At 40.8% G+C, this 22,238-nt stretch overlaps 1 protein-coding gene across 1 annotated transcript; it reads right to left on the reverse strand.

Annotated features, from left to right (window-relative positions):
* Window positions 1-535: 535 nt before the first annotated feature.
* On the reverse strand, window positions 536-18,212 carry LOC311305140 (C-type mannose receptor 2-like; the record flags this gene model as incomplete). Its single annotated transcript, XM_084432678.1, has 12 exons — window positions 536-616; window positions 842-918; window positions 2,970-3,356; window positions 3,616-3,984; window positions 4,156-4,500; window positions 4,684-4,965; window positions 6,952-7,329; window positions 7,503-7,781; window positions 8,583-8,927; window positions 9,117-9,401; window positions 16,018-16,140; window positions 17,618-18,212. The coding sequence occupies 12 exons, from the start codon at window positions 18,210-18,212 to the stop codon at window positions 536-538; spliced, it is 3,546 nt and encodes a 1,181-aa protein (XP_084288804.1).
* Window positions 18,213-22,238: the final 4,026 nt, after the last annotated feature.

Consider the following 22,238-nt stretch of genomic DNA (forward strand, 5'->3'; position numbering starts at 1 on the left):
AAGTTTTCCGTCTTGATGAGAAGTGTATCCCGTTATGAAAAGTGTATTTAATTCTGAATCTGAATTCTTAGTTAGAAAATAGATATATGTGAAAAGCAGAAGAATTAGATCAAACTATTAACCTTGTGTAACAAAGAGGAAAAGAAGTTGCCAGGATCACTATTTTAATCATGTTTTCAATTAATCATGTTTTCAAAATCATAATTTCCATAAATCATATTCAGATCAAAATATCACATTTGTGTCAACAATAGTATAATGAGTACATTGTACTGTACTGTGTTATAATTTTCCATATCTGACTGAAAATCAAGCTACATAGTACATTGTTAGTATGCTTATATACTGTACCTCCCTTCACTGATTTAATAGGTCCATTAAACAACACATGCCAATGACATAACATTTTGGAAAAACAAAATTTGGATCATTAATTTGTAAAAGTATTTATAGACTATAGTATAATTTCATGATTGATTAAGTATTGAGCACACAACTGTATTTATTGGAAAATAAAAAGCAATGTCCCCATACGTCAGGGATTGATCTTACGATAGTCTCTCAAATGCATGGTCACGTTGTTGGGAAGTCCAAGTCTGATCAGCTCCTCTTGTAACTGAAAATATATGAGCTTTATGACAAACCTACCATGTGATATGTTATTCAGTCGTATTATCATTAAATTATTCAATTTGTAAAGAATATATTGCATTGTTGGAAGATTATTTTATTCTTGTTATTGATGTGGTCAATTAACAATATATATGTTATACAATGCTTATGTAAAAATACATTTTCATTTATGTAGGTAAATGAATGGTTTGACTGTTTAGTTACTTACCTGCATAATCACCAGCTCTTCAATCTGAGATTCTGACAAATTTTCTAGACTTGTAACTTCTACTCGCATTCCCATCACTGATCAATAATAAAAAACAAGTCAGGTGTCATATTTCATACATTTATGTACTACAGTTTACAGTGTTTTTTTTTATTTTATTTTATTCGCTTTGGTGCCATTTTCACAAGTAAGGAATACATTTTCAAAACTCTTAGTGTTAATATCACAACAGATCATCAAAAGTGCATTATTATTAAAAAATTTCATGTTTTCAATTGTGTTGTACAATACTCGAAATCACTAAGTATCATTTTCACAACACAAAATAAATGTTTCATTCACAGTAGCTGCCTTTCATAATGTCATTACTATCAAACTTTTGATTTGCATCTCTTCTTGTTCAGTTTAATACAAATTTGTCTATTATTTAATCAAACTGATCTTAATGGTTAATCAGTGAATCATTTGGCACACCTATAGAAACAGATTCTATAGATATAGTTTCTAATTTGTTTGCAATTTCTGATACAGATAACCAAATGTAATTAATTATTTTTTACATTATAAGTGATTTTAATTAGATTATATCCACTATGTTTAAAGTGTGTGTGTGTGTGTGTGTGTGTGGTCTGTGTGTCTTGGCAAACTCTACATTATGGGGACAAAATGTCTCTACAAAGATGGCAACATCCGAAATCTTTGTTCTTGTAGGGACATATAATGTAGGCCCCCATGAGAAAAACAGCTTATAAATCATACTAAGTGATGTTTGTTGAAAATGTCAAAATACAGAAAGTATTTTGACAGAGGCTATAACTATAGAGAGATTTGCAATTTGTGAACATAAAGCAGGATAGAGTAGAAAGTAGAGGAAACAGGCAATGACTGTATAACATCAGATTGATCAGAGATGCATTAGAAGGAGGGAGACAGATGGAATAAAATATAGTACATTACAGTATGTATGCCATGTGATACTGTAAACAGATTACCATGGTGACTGCCACATTACTGTAACTCACCCTTCATCCGTAAGTTCAACCATGTATACGGTCATATGGCACAGTGAAAACATTTACTGTATTGCCAGCAAACTGTTCAAACCTCATGGCACTTCATCACAGCTTTTGATAACACATATAGATAATATTACAAACATTATGGATTCAATTACATAAGTTATGCAATATAAGTGTATTTTCTAATGTGGCAACTGCAGCCTGTATTAATATAATTATTTCAGCAACAAGGGTGAATTGAAACGTGTATCTTGCATTGTTTGCTGTTGAATTAATTGATTTTTAAAAGTCCTAAACTGAAAGAAGATCATACTGTTGTGTTTCTGTGATTAAACCAAATGTTCTCATTACATATTACATCTTGTGTTTGAAACAATGTTTGACTGAAATGTGTATAACTGTAATGAAAGCATGAGATCAGGTTTTGTACATGTACTTGTGAAAAAATATAACCAAAGTGAATAAAAAAAACTGGGTAAAAACACTTTATTTCGATAGTCCACTTTAGACATTTTACTAACTATAAGTAACTTTGCAGTTATACATGTCAACTAACTCTCGTTAGAGTATTAGTAGACTGTCTGCTTAATATCTGCTAACACTTTATTTTGTTGGTCCCCCAACAGACATTCTACTGACTATAAGTAACTTTGCAACTACAAGTCAACTTATTCTCTTAACCCGAACCCTAACCCTAATCTAACAGTCTGACAGTCTGCTACTCTAATGAGAGTTAGTTGACATGTAGTTGAAAAGTTACTTACAGTTTAGTAGAATGTCTAAAGTGGACCATCGAAATAAAGTGTAACCAAAAACGGTAACAATTTACATTATGTTTTAACATTATTGAAAATTAAAGAAACAAATGGATCACATTTTTACACAAACATACCATACTTATCTGAAATGGGGTGTTGATATGATGGTCATCGCGGTCACCGAAAAGCAAACAGAAAGCTTTCATTAGCAAAACTTTAGCATGTTACACTTTTGATACAATCTTTCTATTGTTTTTATTTGACAGAATCCACATTTAAATCCACATTTTCTTGTTTTTGGGTGTTATAGCCTGATTCTTTCATTTCTTTACAGAAGTTATATTTACTCACCACTGTAACAGAAGAAAGGCAAACTGGCAAAGCAGCTCTCATCCGTCCACTGACCAAAGTATTTTAAAGACACAGCGGTGCAGTGTTGAGCTCCGTCATGTCCTCGGATATACAAACCATTATCTGGTTGTGCATCAACAGCAGCTGGAGTATGTGGCAGCCAATATGTGAAGGAAGAGCTGCTCTGATCTGACCACAGTCTGTTTCTGTGCAGACCAATCCATACATAACCAGAATAATAACGTGTAACATTCAGTATCTGTTGACGCTCTGTCTCATCTCTCACACTGGTCAGGTCAGTGTATTTCTCTCTGCAGTAACTCTGAGCTCCAGCCCAGGTCTTTCCGTCATATACCAAAACATAATTCTGAGAGGTGTTTTCTCTACCTAAGATACACATATACATTTAATATCAAGTCAGGTAATTTGTTAATTAGTCAACCATATTATAAATCCATAGTTTACAGTAAGAATTTTAATATTAGCATACAGTATACTTGGGGTTTGATCCAAGCCAACTAAGCTAAGAGTTCTAGAGATCTTACCACAATACTGACAGTAGCATTTGTTGAGACTTTGACTTTTGAAAGTCTTTTGAAAGGAAACTAAATGTATTTATATAAAAAGTTCAATTGGAATGCCTTACCATCATAGCAGACAAATGTGTAATTATTTTCACATGATGAATCAAACCAGTTTCCATTTAGACCCATGGAAACACACAGTTCTTTCCCACCATAGTTGTCCGGTTCATGATACCAGTTCCTGAAATCTCTCTCTCCTTCCTGATAGAAATCCCTGTTTGCCAATGACCATCTCCAGCTGTTCACATCATCATACTGTCCAATCCAGGCTGAACCAGTGTAACTCCCATTAACTGTGTTAATCAGACTGTTCATTTCCTCCATGTTATCAATGGTGGCCAGATCAGTGTAATTCTGTCTGCAGTGTCTCTGAGCTTCAGTCCAGGTTTTAGACTCATTCACAAAGTGAAACTCCCGGGATGATGCTAATCCTGTCAAGGTAGGAAAATAAAAAAAAATACAAAACCAAAAAATTAGTCACACATTTAGAAATTATGTGTCCCTTTATTCTTTGATTTTCTAATATACTGTATCTTATTCTCATTTGTTACCTTGTTTAAAAAATAAATAAAGTTTGTCATTATTATTAGAGATCTCCTCACCACTGTAGCAAATGAAAGGTAATGCAGTATTGCAGTTTGCGTCTGTCCATTTCCCAGAGTCACTAAATGAGACTGCAGTGCAGTGTTCACTGTTTCCAGCATTATCTGGCTGTCCTGTCCTCCAGTTACTGAATGAAGAGTTGCTCTGATCTGACCAAGATCTGGTTCTGTACAGTCCAATCCAAATAGAGGAATAATTCTGAAATAAAGACCGAACCCTGTAGTTTTCAGTCTCATTCCTGATACTGACAAGGTCTGTGTGATGTTCTCTGCAGTATCTCTGAGCTTCAGTCCAGGTTTTAGACTGGGAAACCAACACATAACTTGCACTAGCATTCACTCTTCCTGTGGGGAAACATTTTAAATATGTGATGTGATCAAGGAATCATACAAATTTTGTTCTAATTACTTGTTAGAAAGTCCATCGGCAGTTCTCACCATCATGGCAAACAAATGGAAGTGTATAGTAACAAGAGATTTCACTCCATATTCCCCAATTTGACATGTACACACAGAGACTCTGTCCACCTGAGTTCACTGGTTGCTGGACATACCAGCTATTAAATCCTCCCACTAAAGTTGCATTATCCAGAGACCATTTCCAGCTGTTCAGATCATCATAGAGTCCAATCCAAGCTGAGCCATAGTAAGTCCTACGTACTGTTTTAAAGAGCCTGTTCATTTCCTCCATGTTATCAATGGTGGCCAGATCAGTGTAATTCTGCCTGCAGTGTCTCTGAGCTTCAGTCCAGGTTTTAGACTCATTCACAAAGTGATACTGGTGGGTGCATGAAGATTGTGTGCAGGTCTCTGTGAATTATTTTACAGCACAGAAAAAAGAAATTGCAATCACCTGGTCAGTGATGTACCAACAAGCCATACTGTACAAACTTTCATTGTACTAATAGTTGTTAACTACTGTCATACATGTAAGTCACACTTCACACTTGATTATTTTTTTTACATTTCACACAAATTAGCGTGGTAAACCGCTTTAATAAACTAGCACACTGAATGAAAGAGAAACACAAGAACTACAACTGACTTCCAACCACAGCCTTAGATGAAATCAATTGAAGATAAAAGAAGACATTAAATCTCTCAAGATCTCAGCAGAGGATTAAACAAGTCCACAAACAGCATTACCAGCTTCAATTATTACTCATCGAATTGACTTTATTTCTACCAGACATCTACAAAAATTCTTATTGAGAATTAAGAGATGTTGATTCAGATGTTGATGTCTTATTGAAAATGTGTGGTCACTATTATGGTGATCAGTGTTTTGTTTTAGTTGGGCAGTTTGAGGAGTTTTAAGTCAGTTTGTGGTTTTTGTAACAGTGTTTGCTAAAGCATATAATTTGTTGCAAAGGAAGACAGAAACATAGACAATCAGGTGATAAAATGAAATCATTGTAAAGAAAAAATATTGTCTAAGTTCATAACTGATCAAAATTAGTTATTAGATGATTTTCACTGACAATATTTTGTTGGTTGATTTTTAGATGTGTACAGAATCGGCATATTAATCTCAACAATGGTGACATGCTTCATGCCCCAATGCATCCTGGGAGCCACCATAGTATACAAATCATGACTCCCAGTACGCATTGTGGCAAGACGTATGTCACCATTGTATGTCTGTGTATTTAAAATAAAATAAAAATCCTACATTATATTTAATTCGTTTAATTCAGAATGTCTGATCTTTGCAAACAATATATGTTCAGTGAAAAGCCATACACTGACTTAAAAAGCCAAGGGTCAAACTGTACAACTAAAGCAAACACTGATCACCATAATGGTGACCAACATTTTCTCTAAAACATTAACATCTAAACCTCTGTGAATTCTCAATAATAGTTTGTGTAGACATCTGACAGAAATAAAGCCAATTCAAAAAAAGGGAACTGTTGATGAATTACAGAAATAAAGTCGTCTGGTTTATAATATTTAATGTCTTTTCAGTTGATTTCATCAAAGGCGGTGGCTGGAAGTCAGTTGTGGTTCTGGTGTTTCTGTTTCCTTCAGTGAATCTGCTTGTTATCATCAGGTGTCTTCAATGTTGGCAATAAAAAATAAAGAGTTCTCAATTCATCTTTGACGTCTGTCTGTTAAGATATTTTTGTTTAAATTTTACAGATTTTTTTGTGTGCTATTTGCATTTACTTGTTTTAAATGGTTTTAAGGAATTAATTTGATTAATTCTAACTCAATTCTTATTTTTTATTTATTTAATTAATAATATTTCTTGTTGCCACAATTTTATTGAGTAGATATGGTGTATTCTTTTTTTTTTACAGTGCTGAATTAAATATTACAGCTAAACTAATTATTTTCCTGCCGAGATGCATACCAAATAGAATAGATTTCAAAATAGATTATTTAAAAAAACTAAATTAAACTCAAGGTAATTTTGTATGAGCAACTTAAAAAAAAAGTTTGTTGGTAACTGGCAGGATTCTGTTTGGAGTTAGAAGAAGAAGAATAAAACCTCTGCTTTAACCCCCAACAGATGCTTTATCTCTATTTATTGTATTTGGTGATGTTTTGTTGTAAAAGTTCTGTTTTAGGTCACCATTGAGGTGGTTTCCTTTATCTATTTTTTATTTAAAATTTTAAATGTTAAGGGTTTTCAGAGCTTAGTTTCACAATATAATTTGAATCCACATATTTATAGGCCTGGTGCCTTTAGCCTAATTTAAACATGTTGATCTTTCATGTTGGAGACACTGGTGCTAAAAGTCTTTCACATTCCTACCAAATAAAGGCATCCATCAAAGTGAGTGAACTTACTGCTGTAGCAGAAGAAAGGCATGTTGGATACACAGATCTCATCTGTCCATCGGCCTGAATACTGGAATGATACTGCAGTGCAGTGCTGATATCCATATCCGTTAGCCTGATTATTTCCATTATCTGGTTGTTCCTGTAACCCAGGAATTTTTGGTCTCCAGTTTTGATAACTGGTAATCTGACCGTTTGACCAAACCCTGTTTCTGTACAGGCCGATCCAGACTCCATATCCACCTGCTGTCTCAAGGATCCTCTGGTTCTCAGTCTGATTTCTCACATTGGCGAGATCTGTGTAATGATCTCTGCAGTATCTACGAGCCTCTGACCAGGTTTTCCCGTCAGTGATTCTTATGTAACTCTGTGTGGCATTCCCTCTACCTAAGATATTAAATATTAAATAAAAACAAATTAGCTCTCATTGGAAAAAAAATCTAATTTAAATCAAACTAAATGAACCTTACCATCATAGCAAACGAATTGCACTGTGTTGTCACATGATATATCATGCCATATGCCATTATAATCCATGTAAACACACAGTTCTTTCCCACCATAGTTGTCCGGTTCATGATACCAGTTCCTGAAATCTCTCTCTCCTTCCTGATAGAAATCATTGTTTTCCAATGACCATCTCCAGCTGTTCACATCATCATACAGTCCAATCCAGGCTGAACCAGTGTAACTCCCATTAACTGTGTTAATCAGACTGTTCATTTCCTCCATGTTATCAATGGTGGCCAGATCAGTGTAATTCTGTCTGCAGTGTCTCTGAGCTTCAGTCCAGGTCTTAGTCGCATTAACAAAGTGAAACTCCCGGGATGATGCTAATGCTGTAAATACAGTAAACAAATGTTTCTAATATAAAGTTTTTTCAGTTTTTTTATGTATCCTAAATATTTGTGATAAATTCAATATGGTTCAAAATCTGAGAAAGCTGGAAAAGATTTAGCTTTTTTTCCCCCTTTCTTATTATAAATTATATGATCAGCCTTAAAAATGAAGTGAAAAATGAATTGAAAAATTAACATGAATTTTAGAATATCTAGTATTTGGTTTGTCTTTCTTTTTCTTGTGTCACAAATTTGCTTATTTGATCAGACTTTGGAACCCAACTAAACATATCTACTCTTTCTTGCAATCGACGTGAACACACTGAGGCAGTGTGTGATAGATTTAATGGATTATTGATAGAAAAGATAATAAAGGGATAAAGAATAATTATGTCATGATTTACTGACCCTCATGTCATTCCATCACATTTATTCTCCTGTGGAAGACAAAAGAAGATGGCGCTCTTACGTGAACTTACATAAGAAAGTACTGGGTAGTAACTACATGGGTTAAGATTAGGTTTAGGGTTAGTACCTAGTTATTACCCAGTTATATTTATAGCAGTTATAAGTACATAGTACGTACATGGGGAAAAGGACTGTAAAATTAAGTGCTATCTTTTTTTTCACACAACTTAAGTTATTGGGCGCTCAAACTTTTAGTTACCAATATTCTTCAAATATCTTCTTTTGTCTTTAGCAGTATAAAGAAATGTATACAGCTCTGGAATGATACGAGGGTGAGTAAATGATGCCAGATTACTCTTTTTTAGGAGAACTATCCCTTTAAGATCTACTCACCACTGTAGCAAATGAAAGGTAATGCAGTATTGCAGTTTGCGTCTGTCCATTTCCCAGAGTCATTAAATGACACTGCAGTGCAGGATCCTGCAGTTTCTGGCTGCCCTGTCCTCCAGTTACTGAATGAAGAGTTGCTCTGATCTGACCAAGATCTGGTTCTATACAGTCCAATCCAAGCAAAATAATAATAATAATAATCCCCTAATAAATACTGAATCTTCTGGTTTTCAGTCTCATTCCTGATACTGACGAGGTCTGTGTGATGTTCTCTGCAGTATCTCTGAGCGTCAGTCCAGGTCAAGGAGTGGTAAATGTAAACATAAGCATCACTGGCGTTTTCTCTTCCTGAAAGATATTAATATCATATTAAGTTTAGACAGAGGTTGATTGGGTATTTTTGTTTACTGTCTTAGACATTCTATTAGAACAGCTTACCATCATAGCAGACAGCAGGATAAAATGCATTGGAGCAGCTTGCTGTATACCATATTCCCACGAACATAAGCACACACATACTTTGTTCTCCATAATTACTTGGTTCTAGGTTATACCAGTTCCTGAAGTCTTTCCGTCCTTCCTTGAAGAAATCACTGTCCTCTAGAGTCCAGTTCCAACTGTTCAGATCATCATAGAGTCCAATCCAGGCCAAATCAATGGAATTGTCATTTACTGTGTTCAATAACTGGAGTGTCTGTTGTTCATTCTCAATGGAGGCCAGATCAGTGTATTTGTCTCTACAGTACCTCTGAGCTTCTGCCCAAGTCTTGGATTCATTAACAAAGACATACTGAGGGACACTCAAGGTGAAGGTGATAAAATCTGCCGGCACATTTAACATGTTATTTAACATAATGAATGTGTTAGACTGTATTTTTTAGACTATGGAAATAAACTATTTTACCAGAAGAAGCCCAACAAAAGCCATATCATGATTTTAGAGTAGCAAGCTGTGATGATGAAACACTTTATGAAAATGTTTGGCTTACCAGATAATATAATCAGTGGAAACATAGCTGTGAAGTAAGATTTATATACGTATTATACAATATTATAGTACAAACAACTTTTTTTATAGCATTCCTCATGTGTATGTAGGTTTGTATAAAGCATCTAGTAGATGGATACATTTAAAAGTACAATAATTATAATCTTTAATGTTATTTTGTATATTTTGCCAAGCTTACCTTTTGATTTTCTTGGTTTCGGTCCATTTGCCAGATTATGACACTGTCTTAAAATTTATAATGGTTTGCAAAGAAGGGGTGGATCATTTCTTTGAACACTCATGACATCATGAAACTTGGATCACAAAGCTGCCCTATCAAATGTACTCCATCGGGACATTGTGAGTCTACAGTAACAATGGTTAAAGAGGCTTAGTGGATGTTACATATACTGTATATATATAAAGTTATGATAGTATGAGTACAAGCAACTTACTTTGTGTTAATATTTTTTTAGTAAAAAACAAAAAAGAATAAAAAAAGCCTGCAGTTTACATATATATTATCTGGATGTCGGTTTGTGGCCCCTAGGTGGAGAACTAAACGATATAGGAATATTTTTGTACCTGCAGCCATAGAATTAATAAATATGACACTCTTTGCTAAGCACGGCACTTTATGCACTTTATGTATTAGTGGATGTGTAGAGGCACATTTTTTCTGATCTTTCTTAAAAGTTTTTTACGCTTTGTGCAATGTTTTTTAATGTTATATTTTAATGTTCTATGTTTATTTTGATGTTTTTTTGGATTGTCTTATGTATTGATTGCTGAATCTCCTGTCTGCAAAACAAATTTACCCTTGGGTACTAATAAAGACACATTGACCTTGAAGACAATCATGTGACATTTAAAATTTCTATTATCAATAGGACAAAGAACATAGCCTGACTACGTCAGTCTTCGTACTTCCGCTCAATTTCAGTTCGCTTCTGTACTCAGTCTGAGATAGCGACCGTTTTCCCTGTTTTCCTCCGGCCTTAAAACAGCCGGCCAATCAACGAACAGAGGGCGGGCTGAGAGCCGTGACGTAGACGCTAATTGTACCGTGGATGCGTAGATTTACTTCACATAATCTGCAAAAGTCTTTCACAGCCATGTTCACTCCGGTATTTCGCTCGATGGTTTTGTTTTCGCATCATACATGTGTTTACAGTGGAAGTTAGATGCGGCTGAGCATGCGCATAATGGTGCGTTCAAGTCCTCCTGGGAAGTTCATACGTACGAGGCGGGAAGTCGTGCTTATAACGGCATGTGCTTTCAAGTCACTTTCGTCGGAGCAAGATGGCGGAGTACTTTCTCTTAATTAATTACACAAAAATACAGTAAGGTTCTTAAACTCTTGTTCTAGAAAATGAAGAACAAAGAAATGTGCATCAGGTGTACTTTGTATTTTTATGTTTTTAATTAATTTATGAAGCCACCGCCAACTCATCGTTACATGTTGCATAGTTATATTATAATACTATCATATTCTGTGTTGGCGATTAGCTAACTGCGCTGTAAATAGAAAAGCCTGACAATATCACAGCTAAATACCTTTAGCCTACGTATTGATTCCGCCATGTTAATCACTGACACGCCCCTAACTCGTAAAGATCGGAGCTTAGAGAAAATCCCGAGCTCCCCACTGGTATTTACGACATTGTGGTGGCGTTCAAGTGCGTTCAACTCGTTTACATATATATTATCTGGATGTCGGTTTGTGGCCCCTAGGTGGAGAACCAAACGATATAGGAATACTTTTGTACCTGCAGCCATAGAATTAATAAATAAAGATTCTTCAAAGACTCTTTGCTAAGCACGGCACTTTATGCACTTTATGTATTAGTGGATGTGTAGAGGCACACATTGTAATGTTTTGTCCTGTTATTGTCACCTGCACTTCATGTCACATGTTTAGCATAGCCTTCTCTGTCGGCAATATAGGATTTATATGTGATAAATGTAAGGAGACAGTTAGGTTGACAGAGAAGATTTCAGAATTAGAAACACGCATCAAAACCTTAATTGAGAGTGCTAGAGATTTAAATATTGCCTTGGATGCGCCTAGCATAGTGAACTCTTTACATGAGTCGGTTCCAGCTGAAGTAGGCTAGAGCCTGCGCAGCCGGGCAAATGGGTGACAGTGAGGGATCGCTCTAGTCGCGGATCTAAAAACCACTCTTCCGTTCGATTACCATAACAAAGCAATATGCCCCGCTCTATGAAACACCCACTGAGAATGATTGTGGCCTAGTAATTGGCGATTCTATTACACGGAACGTGAAAATAGAGACACCAACCACCATAGTCACATGTTTGCCGGGAGCCAGAGCGCCTGACATCAAAGCAAATTTAAAAAAGTGCTGGCTAATGCTAATCGTAAATTCTCTAAGATCATTATTCATGTCGGCACTAATGATGTTCGACTCCGCCAGTCAGAGATCACCAAAATTAATATTAAAGAGGTGTGTGAACTTGCAAGTACGATGTCAAGGACTGTAATTTGCTCTGGCCCCCTTCCTGTTCGCAGGAGTGATGAGATAGTCAGTAGATTGTGTTCGCTTAACGGTTGGCTGTCTAAGTGGTGTCTGCTTAATAATATAGAATTCATAGACAATTGGAAAAGTTTTTGGGGCAAACCTGACCTGTTGAAAAGAGATGGTATTCATCCCTCCTGGGATGGTGCTGCTCTTCTCTCTAGTAATATGGCTCATAGTCCTAGAGCTCAAACATGACAATCTGGGGCTCAGGTCAGGAGGCAGACAGACTGGCTAAACCGACCGTCTGCTAGCGGCCTCGCGTCACCAAGGTCAGATAAATCCCATCACATAGAGCCTCTTTCACCTAGCTATCATCATATAGAGACTGTGTCTGTTCCCCGAACTTGGAAATCCAAAAAACGTTTAAACCCATCTAAGGTTAAATTTTTTATTGATGTTCAACAAATAAAAAACAGATATAATACAGATGAGCAAATGCTAAAGCTTGGGTTGCTGAATATCCCTTACTCCAAAAGCACTCGTTGTTAATGATATGATTTCAGATAATAACCTAGATGTGCTGTGTTTGACAGAAACCTGGCTAAAACCAAACGATTACATTACTTTAAATGAGTCCACCCCGCAAGATTACTGTTATAAACATGAGCCTCATCTGAAACGCAAAGGGAAACATCTCAGATCATTATCTAGTCTCGTGTAAATTACATTTAGCCAAGGCTGCAAAGCCGACTCCGTGTTTCAAATATGTTAGACCTATCCCTTCTGCCACTAAAGATTGCTTTATCAATAATCTTCCTGATCAGTTTCATCATCTCAGCATCCCAGATAGCTTAGAAGAACTAGATATTGCAACAGAAACGTTTAACTCTCTCTTTTCCAGCACTTTAGACACAGTTGCTCCGTTGCGCTTAAAGACGATTAAAGAAAATAGTCCAATGCCGTGGTACAACGAGCACACTCGGGCCCTTAAGAGAGCAGCCAGAAAAATGGAGCGCAACTGGAAGAAAACAAAACTAGAGGTATTTCGCATTTCATGGAAGGAGAGCTCGATTGCATACAGAGAGGCTTTAAAAGCTGCTAGATCTGCTTATTTTTCAACCATATTAGAAGAAAATAAACATAATCCTAGGTATTTATTTGAAACGGTGGCTAAACTAACGAAAAATAAAGCTTCAAGCACCGAAGTTTCCAAGCAACACAGCAGTAATGACTTTATGAACTTCTTCACTTATAAGATTGATAATATCAGGGACAAAATTATAACTATGCAACCGTCTACTACAGTATCGCATCAGGCAGTGCATTGTAGTCTCCCTGAGGAAAAATTTTATTCATTCGTTGCTATAGAAGAGGAAGAATTTTGCAAACTCGTTAAATCATCTAAATCAACAACATGTATGTTAGACCCTATACCGACTAAGCTACTTAAAGAGATGTTTCCAGAGGTCATAGATCCTCTTCTTAATATCAATAATTCATTTGTCATTAGGATACGTACCAAAAACTTTTAAGCTGGCTATGATTAAACCGCTTGTTAAAAAAACGCAACTTGATCCTACAGAATTAGTCAATTACAGGCCGATCTCGAATCTACCTTTTCTGTCAAAGATACTAGAAAAGGCAGTATCTTCACAGCTGTGTTCCTTTCTTGAAAGAAATGATATCTGTGAGGATTTCCAGTCCGGATTTAGACCGTACCATAGTACCGAGACGGCTCTCATTAGAGTCACAAATGATTTGCTCTTATCATCCGATCGTGGTTGTATCTCTCTATTAGTGTTAAGCCTGTTTTATACTTCTGCGTCGAACTGCCGCCGTAGCTACGCCGTAGGCTGTGTGTAGCGCGCGTACCCAACGGCGTACCCTGACGTGCACCTCTCCAAAAATGTAACAACGCGTCAATTCTACGCGGACACAAGCGCGGTGATTGGTCTGCCAGAACCCCTCCCTCGGGGTTTCACATGCTCCCTAGGTGCGCGTCAACGCGGACAACGACACAGAAGTATAAATTAAAACCAACACGTTGCCTACGGCGTATAGGCTCCGGCGTAGGTCCGACGCAGAAGTATAATGAGGCCTTTACTCGATCTTAGTGCTGCATTTGACACCATTGACCACAACGTTCTTTTAAATAGATTCGAACATTATGTTGGCATTACGGGAAATGCACTAGCATGGTTTAAATCATACTTATCTGACCGTTATCAGTTTGCAGCAGTAAATGAAGAGCTGTCTCATCGATCACAAGTTCAGTACTGCGTACCTCAAGGCTCAGTACTAGGACCGCTGCTGTTCACTCTGTACATGCTACCATTAGGAGATATCATTAGGAAACATGGAATTAGCTTTCACTGTTATGCTGACGATACTCAGCTGTATATTTCTTCAAAACCTAACGAAACTTACCAATTCACAAAATTAACGGAATGCATAGCTGATATAAAAAATTGGATGACTAGTAATTTCCTACTACTAAATTCTGAAAAAACAGAGATTCTAATTATTGGACAAAAAACGTCCTCATGTAATAACTACTTGATGGCTGCTCTGTTAAGTCTTTCATTTGAAAGTCACGTGTCCAGTATCTGTAAAACTGCATTTTTCCATCTTAAAAATATATCTAAATTACGTCATATGCTCTTATTGACAAATGCGGAACAATTAGTTCATGCGTTCATGACCTCAAGGCTAGATTATTGTAATGCTCTACTGGGTGATTGCCCTGCACGCTTAATAAACAAACTACAGCAGGTTCAAAACGCAACAGCTCAAGTTCTTACCAGAACCAGGAAGTATGACCATATTAGCCCGGTTCTGTCAACACTGCACTGGCTCCCTATTAAACATCGCATCAATTTTAAAATATTGCTGATTACTTACAAAGCACTAAATGGTTTAGCTCCGCAGTACTTGAGCGAGCTCTTAACGCATTATAGTCCTTCACGTCTATTGCGATCTCAAAATTCCGGCCAGTTAATAATACCTAGAATATCAAAATCGACTGCTGGCGGTAGATCCTTTTCCTCTCTAGCACCAAAACTCTAGCACCGGGAAGCAGACACACTCTGTCAGTTCAAAGCCAGATTAAAGACACATCTCTTTGACCTAGCATTCACATAATACATTATAGACTTCTATAATTCAATGTTAGGCTGCATAGATTAGGTCAGCCGGAACCAGGAACACTTCCCATAAATCCTGATGTACTCGTTACATCATGAGAAGAATGGCATCTATGCTAAGTTTAGTGTCTGTGTTTATCCAAAGGTTTTCCTGCAGCCTGCCGGATCCGGGCCGTATCCAGATCTGATGAAGGACCTTCGCCTGGACCCGATGACAACGCAGTGCTGAAGTGCCAACTAGTCTCTCCCTATGGAGGATCCCTTTACCACTCTACAGATAAAGCGTCGTCGGGAAAATTCGTTTCGCGTTCCTACCCCGAAGTGACAAAATAAAATAAAATTCTGTATCAAAATTTACAAGGAAAGACAAGTACTTTGTTCAGGCTTGGTTTGTAGGGAATTACAAACCTGCGTACATATATTCAAACGCACATAACTATAGAACCCATTCTAAATGTGCATGTGAACGCCATCATCGTTTATCACAGGTTCGCGTTTAAAGTCTGTGTAGAGGGAATTGTGTCGTCTTAGCGGCCCCTAATTTAATGTGGCAGTTTGCTCCTTTAAGCGCAATACAATACCAATTATGGCACAAAATAGACTACGCCACCCCGGGAAATGGGCCGGGGACCCAGTTGTACATCAAGTGCAAAGCACACAGATACGTGGTGACTGGGTCAGATAACAGACAAGGAAACGTTACAAATCGTTTATTAAATACACATAAGAAAGATACCAAAAGACATAATACAAACACACATTAGAGTAGATATGTCAACCATAGCACTTATCCATTTCAGAATTGGGGATTCAGTTCGCCTGACCAGTGAACACTGCAACTATTAGCACTCTCACCACACAGCACCCAATCACCCTCTGTGAACACTGCAAGCGGTAAACACCACCACCACACCGGAGGACGTGGGCGTTGAGCTGACACCCCAACTCTGGATAAAGGGAAAAGAGGGCAAATTGAGACATAAGCAACCACACACACACACACACACACACACACACGCACGCTCCACGTAATAGTCTTTTGGTTAAACCCTGGACGGAGTCACATGTGGACAGATGGAATCAATTGTTTACAAAGAAAATAAAAGCAACCACTCACTGGCCAACGCTCATTAATAGCTTTCCAACACTGCGTCGCCTGATGATTACAACATTTTAAAAGTGTACCCTTCTCAGGTCGGATTTAGAAATACATGTAAGACATTAAAAAAAAACACACAATAACAATTTCACAAACGTAAATACTTTAAATGACAATGTTTCTGCTAAAAGAGCAAGTAGAAATGACAACCCAGTTATTCGCCGCTGTACTCCAGCCCAAAGATCAGCACTGAATTTGCTAGGTTTGGAAGCGTCACCACGGCCGACAATGCGCTATCGTTCCGGCCGTCTCAAGACGGATGAAAGATAAGAGAAAGTATTAGTCAGATGATCACAACAAATACGCTGTTCCAGAACTAGTCACTGAGAAATGGTCGAGGAGTTTCTGGCAAGGGGGAAACACAATCCAATCGGTCGTTACTAAGCCCAGCTACTCCCACCAAGCCTGCTGTAACACCACCCCTGTATTACTAAAAAAACAGAACACACGATAATTGTAATTTACACATTTATAATCTCATAAACTTAACGTTGACCTGAGTATGACTTACCGGTAAATAGTGAATCACAACGCTCAGTGCACTCAATAGGGTGTGGATTATAGGATCAATCACTAAAAAAACAATATATCACATCGTTTATAATTTGCGCATTTAAGGTCTTGTGAACCTGATAATGAGTATGACTCACCAGTAAATGGCGAATCACACCGCTCCGTGCACTCAATAGGGTGCAAATTACAGGCTTGCCGTAACGGATACGTTATCAATGAATTTACAGTCCTCCTCAGTCGCACTGTGAATTGAACGAGTCTTAAATGATCTTTTCTAACGCACATTCAGAATTAAGCAGCTACCAACATTTCTTACCTCCCGAACGTAAACACTGCGTGCCAGGATGACGTCACTTCCAGAACGAGAATGACGCGCTCGCTTAGGCGCCATTCCGTCCCTCTTTTATATTCGCCGCGCATACCCGATCCGCCCCTAATCATTATCATGATGGAGCGCATCACCACAACACACCCCCCCCATTGATCATCGTAGTCCCGACGATGGACATTCTACTGATCCCAAGGCCTAAACCAGGGCACCACTAAGTTGGGCCCTGCGATAGACACGGAATTTTGATTAGCCGCACCACCCATGGTTCGTGGTAAGTGATGTCTGTTGGAATGCTGACCTGCCCCGACCCATCCAGTTCGCCTGGGGGCCCTTTCAGATCGAGTGGGTGATTCAAAACTGACTAATCCCGGCTCTGCCTGTGAGCTTGTACCATCCCTACTCCCTCTCGCTAAGAACCTACTGGCCGACCCTACAAATCCCGAAGCCGGACTAGCCCTTGCCTCTGAAGGGGGTCTACTCCCCTCTACACCTCCTTGCTGGGCCTGGGGGCCCTCTACCACCACATAGGCTAAGTCCCCTTCCTCAATCTCATCCTCCATCATCAGTGGGGGTGGCCGCTCAGCCTGACCCCCAGAAGACTCCGTTAGTACCGTATTATCTTGAATACGGGGTTTTATGGATGTCCGATGCACTTGACGGACCTTCCCCAGGTCATGTCCTGGTGCCACAGTGTACACCGACCCGCCATTTTGCGGAGCCCGAACTACCTGGTATACCGTGGAGCTCCATAGGTCCTGGATCTTATGTCGTCCCACAAACCCATGTTCTCGCAAGTAGACCAATTGGCCCTCAGTGAGGGGCTTCTCCCTTACCTGTTGATCATGTTTGGCCTTTCGATATTGGGCTGCTGCCTGCAGCCGCTCCCGGGCACCCTCAAAAGCCACTTGGAGCCGAGCTTGATGCTCTTCCACCCAGTGATGGATTCTACCAGCCACTGGCTCCTGCACCCGACCAAGCAGGAAATCTACTGGCAGCCTAGGTTCTTGCCCAAACATCAAGTAATAAGGAGCTTCCCCGGTGGCTTGATGTGGGGTAGTGTTATAGCAAAATAACACCTGAGACAAACAAGAGGCCCAGTCCCTCTTCCTCCCAGTGGGCAATGTCCGCAGCAAATTGTGCAAGGTCCGGTTAAATCGCTCGCACCGGCCGTTACCGGCTGGATGGTACGGAGTGGTGCGGGATTTGCCCACCTGGTAAAGGCTACACAACTGCTGAATGAGACGAGATTCGAAGTTACGGCCCTGGTCGGAATGAATCCGTCCAGGGACCCCAAACTTAAAAAAACCACTCTTCTACTAAGACACGGGCTACCGTTTCTGCCTGTTGGTCCCGAGTAGGGATTGCCACAGTGAATTTACTAAAGACATCTGTCATTACCAGCACATTTTCTTGCCCAGAATGAGAAGGCTCCAAGATTGTAAAGTCAATGGCCACTATCTCATTCGGGCAAGAGGCCAGTAGATGAGCCATATAACTTCGAGCAACTGGTGCAGCCCCCTTAGCCTGCTGGCACCGCTCACATTGCTGTACCCAATGGGCTACATTGGCTGACATCCCTGGCCAGTAGCACCGTTGTCGCACCAACTCCAGGGTGCGTTCAGTGCCTTGATGCCCATGGTACTGATGCAATTGGGTCAGCACCTCAGGCTGTAAAACCGCAGGCAGCACCAGCTGTAACACCTTCTCGCCCCCATCGGGACGACAGACCCTTCGATATAGCAACCCCTCCCGTTCCTCCAGCCGGTCCCACTGCCGAAGCAAAACCAACCCGAGCTTAGGCAGTAATTGTCGCTCCTGAGGCCCTGGACCTCGCCCTTGGCGCCAATATTTAAGAACTGAACCGATAACGGGATCTTCCTCCTGCAGCACCATCAGTTCTGGCCCAGATCGACTTGGCATGGCCTGCATTGCTCTCACAGTAGTGGATTCCAGCAGATCCCCCACAGGCACCCGCCTTAGTAGTTCAGGCACCACCGTTCCAGACTGACCATTCTCCTCCCTGGATGGTCCCGCAGACAGCAAGCGTGACAACGCATCCGCATTCTGATTAGACCTGCCAGACCGATACTGAACCTCGAAATCAAAGGCTGCTAATTCCGCCGCCCACCGCTGTTCTGTGGCGCCCAATTTTGCTGTAGCCAAGTGACTCAATGGATTATTATCAGTGCGCACGATGCACCGATGCCCCAGCAGGTACTCGCGAAATTTTTCGGCCATGGCCCACTTTAAGGCCAGAAACTCAAGCCGCATGGAACTGTATGTGGCAGTATTACGCTCTGCCGGCCGAAGACCTCGGCTAGCGTAAGCCACTGGCCTCACCTTACCATCAACCTCTTGAGAGAGCACTGCCCCTAGCCCTACATGGCTGGCATCGATTTCCAAGATAAATGGAAGCTTAAAGTCAGCATATGCAAGGACCGGCGTCGTAGTGAGTTTCTGCTTCAGGACCTGAAAGGCTTGTTCGCACTGTTCGGACCACAGCGCCGCCAATTCTTGTCTCTTGCTGCTCGCTTTTCCCCCACCTGCCTTGGCCACCAACTGATGTAGCGGAGCTGCTATCTGGGCAAACCCTTCTACGAAACGCCTGTAGTAGCTAACAAAGCCCAGAAAAGTTCGCAAATCCGACACGGTCTTAGGACATGGCCACTGGGCTACGGTCTCGACCTTACCCGGGTCTGTGGCCACCCCCTGGGAAGATATTACATGTCCCAGGTACTGCACTTTCTCCCTAAAGAATGCACATTTTTCCAACTTCACCTTGAGACCAGCGGCTCGTAGGCGATCCAGCACCATCCTCAATCTCTGTAGATGATGTTGCACCGATGAGGAATATACAATAATGTCGTCCAGATACAACAAAACGGACTGGTGTCGCTGGTCGCCAAAGAGCCGCTCCATCAAACGTTGGAATGTGCCGGGTGCATTGCACAGCCCAAAGGGCATACGATTCCACTCGTATAGCCCAAAGGGGGTACAAAAAGCTGTTCTATGACGATCAGACTCCGCAACTGGGACTTGATTATACCCGCTGGCCAGATCTAATGTGGTGAACCAGCGAGCCCCCGTTAGGGAATCCAAGGTTTCCTCAATGCGAGGCAATGGGAACGAATCTCTTCGGGTCTTGGCATTGAGCTGACGGTAGTCAACGCACAAGCGGAGGCTACCGTCCTTCTTCTTGACTAATACCAGAGGGGAAGCATAGGGGCTGCAACTTTCCCGAATCACCTGGGCGTCTAGGAGCTGGCCAATGTGAGTCTTAACTACCTCATAGTCAGACGGGGGAATACGTCTATAGCGCTGACGAACTGGAGTCTCATCCATTAAGGGAATTTCATGAGACAGAATATCAGTGCAACCCAGATCTCCCTCACCAGTAGAAAACACGCTCTGGAATTCCCTAAGGAGAGCCCTTACCTGCTCCTGCTCCTCGTCAGACAACCCTTCAAGTTCTACACTTTCGACGTGCCCTACCCGCGATGCAACAATCCCCTCGCAGACTGCCATTCGAGTATTTGCAACCGGACCCTCAGTCAGTCCGGAAGGTGAATCTACCAGAAACACCTCCCGCAGTTTCCCGAGGATCGTTGTAGGGTATAAGACAACGTCGAGCACACCAACGTTGACGATGGGCACGCGGACAGTACCACTACCCACATGCACTAGAGACGGGGAGGCTAATAAGCCAACAGGTAACCCTGTCTCAAGGGGCTCGAATAATACGGTCTTACCACTAAAAATGGATGAACACGTTGCGGTCACGAATTTCAAAGAGCCACCTGGAACACGGCACACTCGACGCCCACGGACTTTTACATTACCTCCGCATGTAAGGACACCATCCACCCTTTGACAGGTTTGAAAGGCCTGAGACAATTCCGCCTCCTGCGTCACGAGTGGTAACTCAAATAAGGTGGACCCGTACTGACCGAAAAGCTCACGGTAACAGCGACTAAGAACGTTCATTCCAAGGATGCCAGGAGTACTAAGGCTACCCCCGGGAGGATCACGGACCACCAATATTCCACACTCTGACACCATGCGACCGCACAGTTCAATGTCTAGTTCTATATACCCAATATAGGGAATTTCCAATCCGTTGGCTGCTCTGAGCTGCAACCAACGACATGACTGCAAACGATCCTGGCCCCATGGTTCAAACCATGACCTAAAACAACTCTCTGTAATGGTCGATACCATGGAGCCAGTATCGATCAAACAGGGCACGGAGACACCCCCTATGACAACGACGAGGTGCGGACATGAGGAGACTAAACGAGGCACTGATATGCCCTTATGAAAAACACGGGAGCCATGCATACCCCCAACCGGACTGTGGCTCGGTAGCCCGGTGGGAACTAGTTTCCCAACTGATCAGGGAAACCAGCCCTAACCGGCCCTACATTGCCAGAGACCGAAGCGATCGGAGGGTGGACTGGAGGACCAGGAGAACGAGGTTGCCAATTACATTCCCGTGCGAAATGACCGGGCCGCTGACACCGTCGGCAAATCACGGACGCGGAACGGGGCGAACGACGGACAAACTGGGGGCTTTGACTACGGGCTAAAGTTTGAGTAAGCTGGTCAAGTTGCTTTTGCTGCTGATTCAGCATTTCCCGTAATTCACCGAATTCCGATGAATGCTCCCTACGCTTGGGACTTAGTCCAGTATTACCTTGGACCCCCCATTGAATCCCATGCACCAGAGGTGCAGATTGACTCCGCCCCCTTACACTGCCCGGCATTCCCTCTCGTTCCCAACGGATAGCCTCCCCACGCACCTCCAATAGTGTTACAGTAGGCTGACGTCGTACCAATTGCTTTAGCTCCCTGCGTAAAGAATTATCTAATACGTATTCGATAAATTGATCCCTCACCATTACATCTGCATTTGAAATGGCATATGGTGACTGTTGCTTAAGTTTATCAAACAGACCCAACAGTGCCAGGGAGAACTCTTGTAATGTTTCCCCCTCAAGTTGACGCCGCAAATAAAAAGCCTCTTGAAGTGCAACATAAGATTC

This window comes from Rutilus rutilus (genome assembly GCF_951802725.1).
Source record: "Rutilus rutilus genome assembly, chromosome: 1".
Taxonomy (NCBI): domain Eukaryota; kingdom Metazoa; phylum Chordata; class Actinopteri; order Cypriniformes; family Leuciscidae; genus Rutilus; species Rutilus rutilus.